This window comes from Penaeus monodon, chromosome 31 (assembly GCF_015228065.2).
Source record: "Penaeus monodon isolate SGIC_2016 chromosome 31, NSTDA_Pmon_1, whole genome shotgun sequence".
In the NCBI taxonomy this organism is placed as follows: domain Eukaryota; kingdom Metazoa; phylum Arthropoda; class Malacostraca; order Decapoda; family Penaeidae; genus Penaeus; species Penaeus monodon.
Genome location: NC_051416.1, coordinates 17,992,892 through 17,993,274, shown reverse-complemented (window position 1 = coordinate 17,993,274; position 383 = coordinate 17,992,892). Strand labels below are relative to the sequence as shown.

General features: G+C 56.7%; 1 protein-coding gene across 1 annotated transcript in view; it reads right to left on the bottom strand.

The window, feature by feature from the left end:
- The window catches only part of LOC119592907 (basic proline-rich protein-like), an 11,532-nt gene that overhangs the window by 7,908 nt on the left and 3,241 nt on the right, over positions 1 to 383 (bottom strand). The window contains exon 4 of the mRNA XM_037941800.1: positions 13 to 183. Within this exon, the coding sequence (XP_037797728.1) occupies positions 13 to 183 (171 nt within the window). The remainder of the gene's footprint in view (positions 1 to 12; positions 184 to 383) is intronic.

Below are 383 nucleotides of genomic sequence, written 5' to 3'. Positions count from 1 at the left end.
CCCCATTCCCACTCTTCAAATTTTAGGCGCCTGTGGCGCTTCTCGGGGGATGTCCCCTTTAGAGTGTAAGTTTTGAACGGGGACCATCTCCCCCGGCCCCTTTGGGGATTTTCTGGAGTAGGGCCACCCCCCTGAAAGGGGCCAAAACCCCGGCGGGGGGCCCCCGACGGTGAAGCTCGGAATCTGTCGGGGGGTGCGGGGCCTTTCATAAAAAAGGGTTCTCGGAAAACGGAAACGTACACTCTTACCTACGTATGGGGTTCCGTGTGGCCCCAAAATCATAAAGGGCAAACGGGCCAAAACGAAAACGGGGATATTCAGGGCATACAGACATGCCAAAAGCGCATTGGGGGCCCCACCACACAACCCCACAAAAGGAAAAC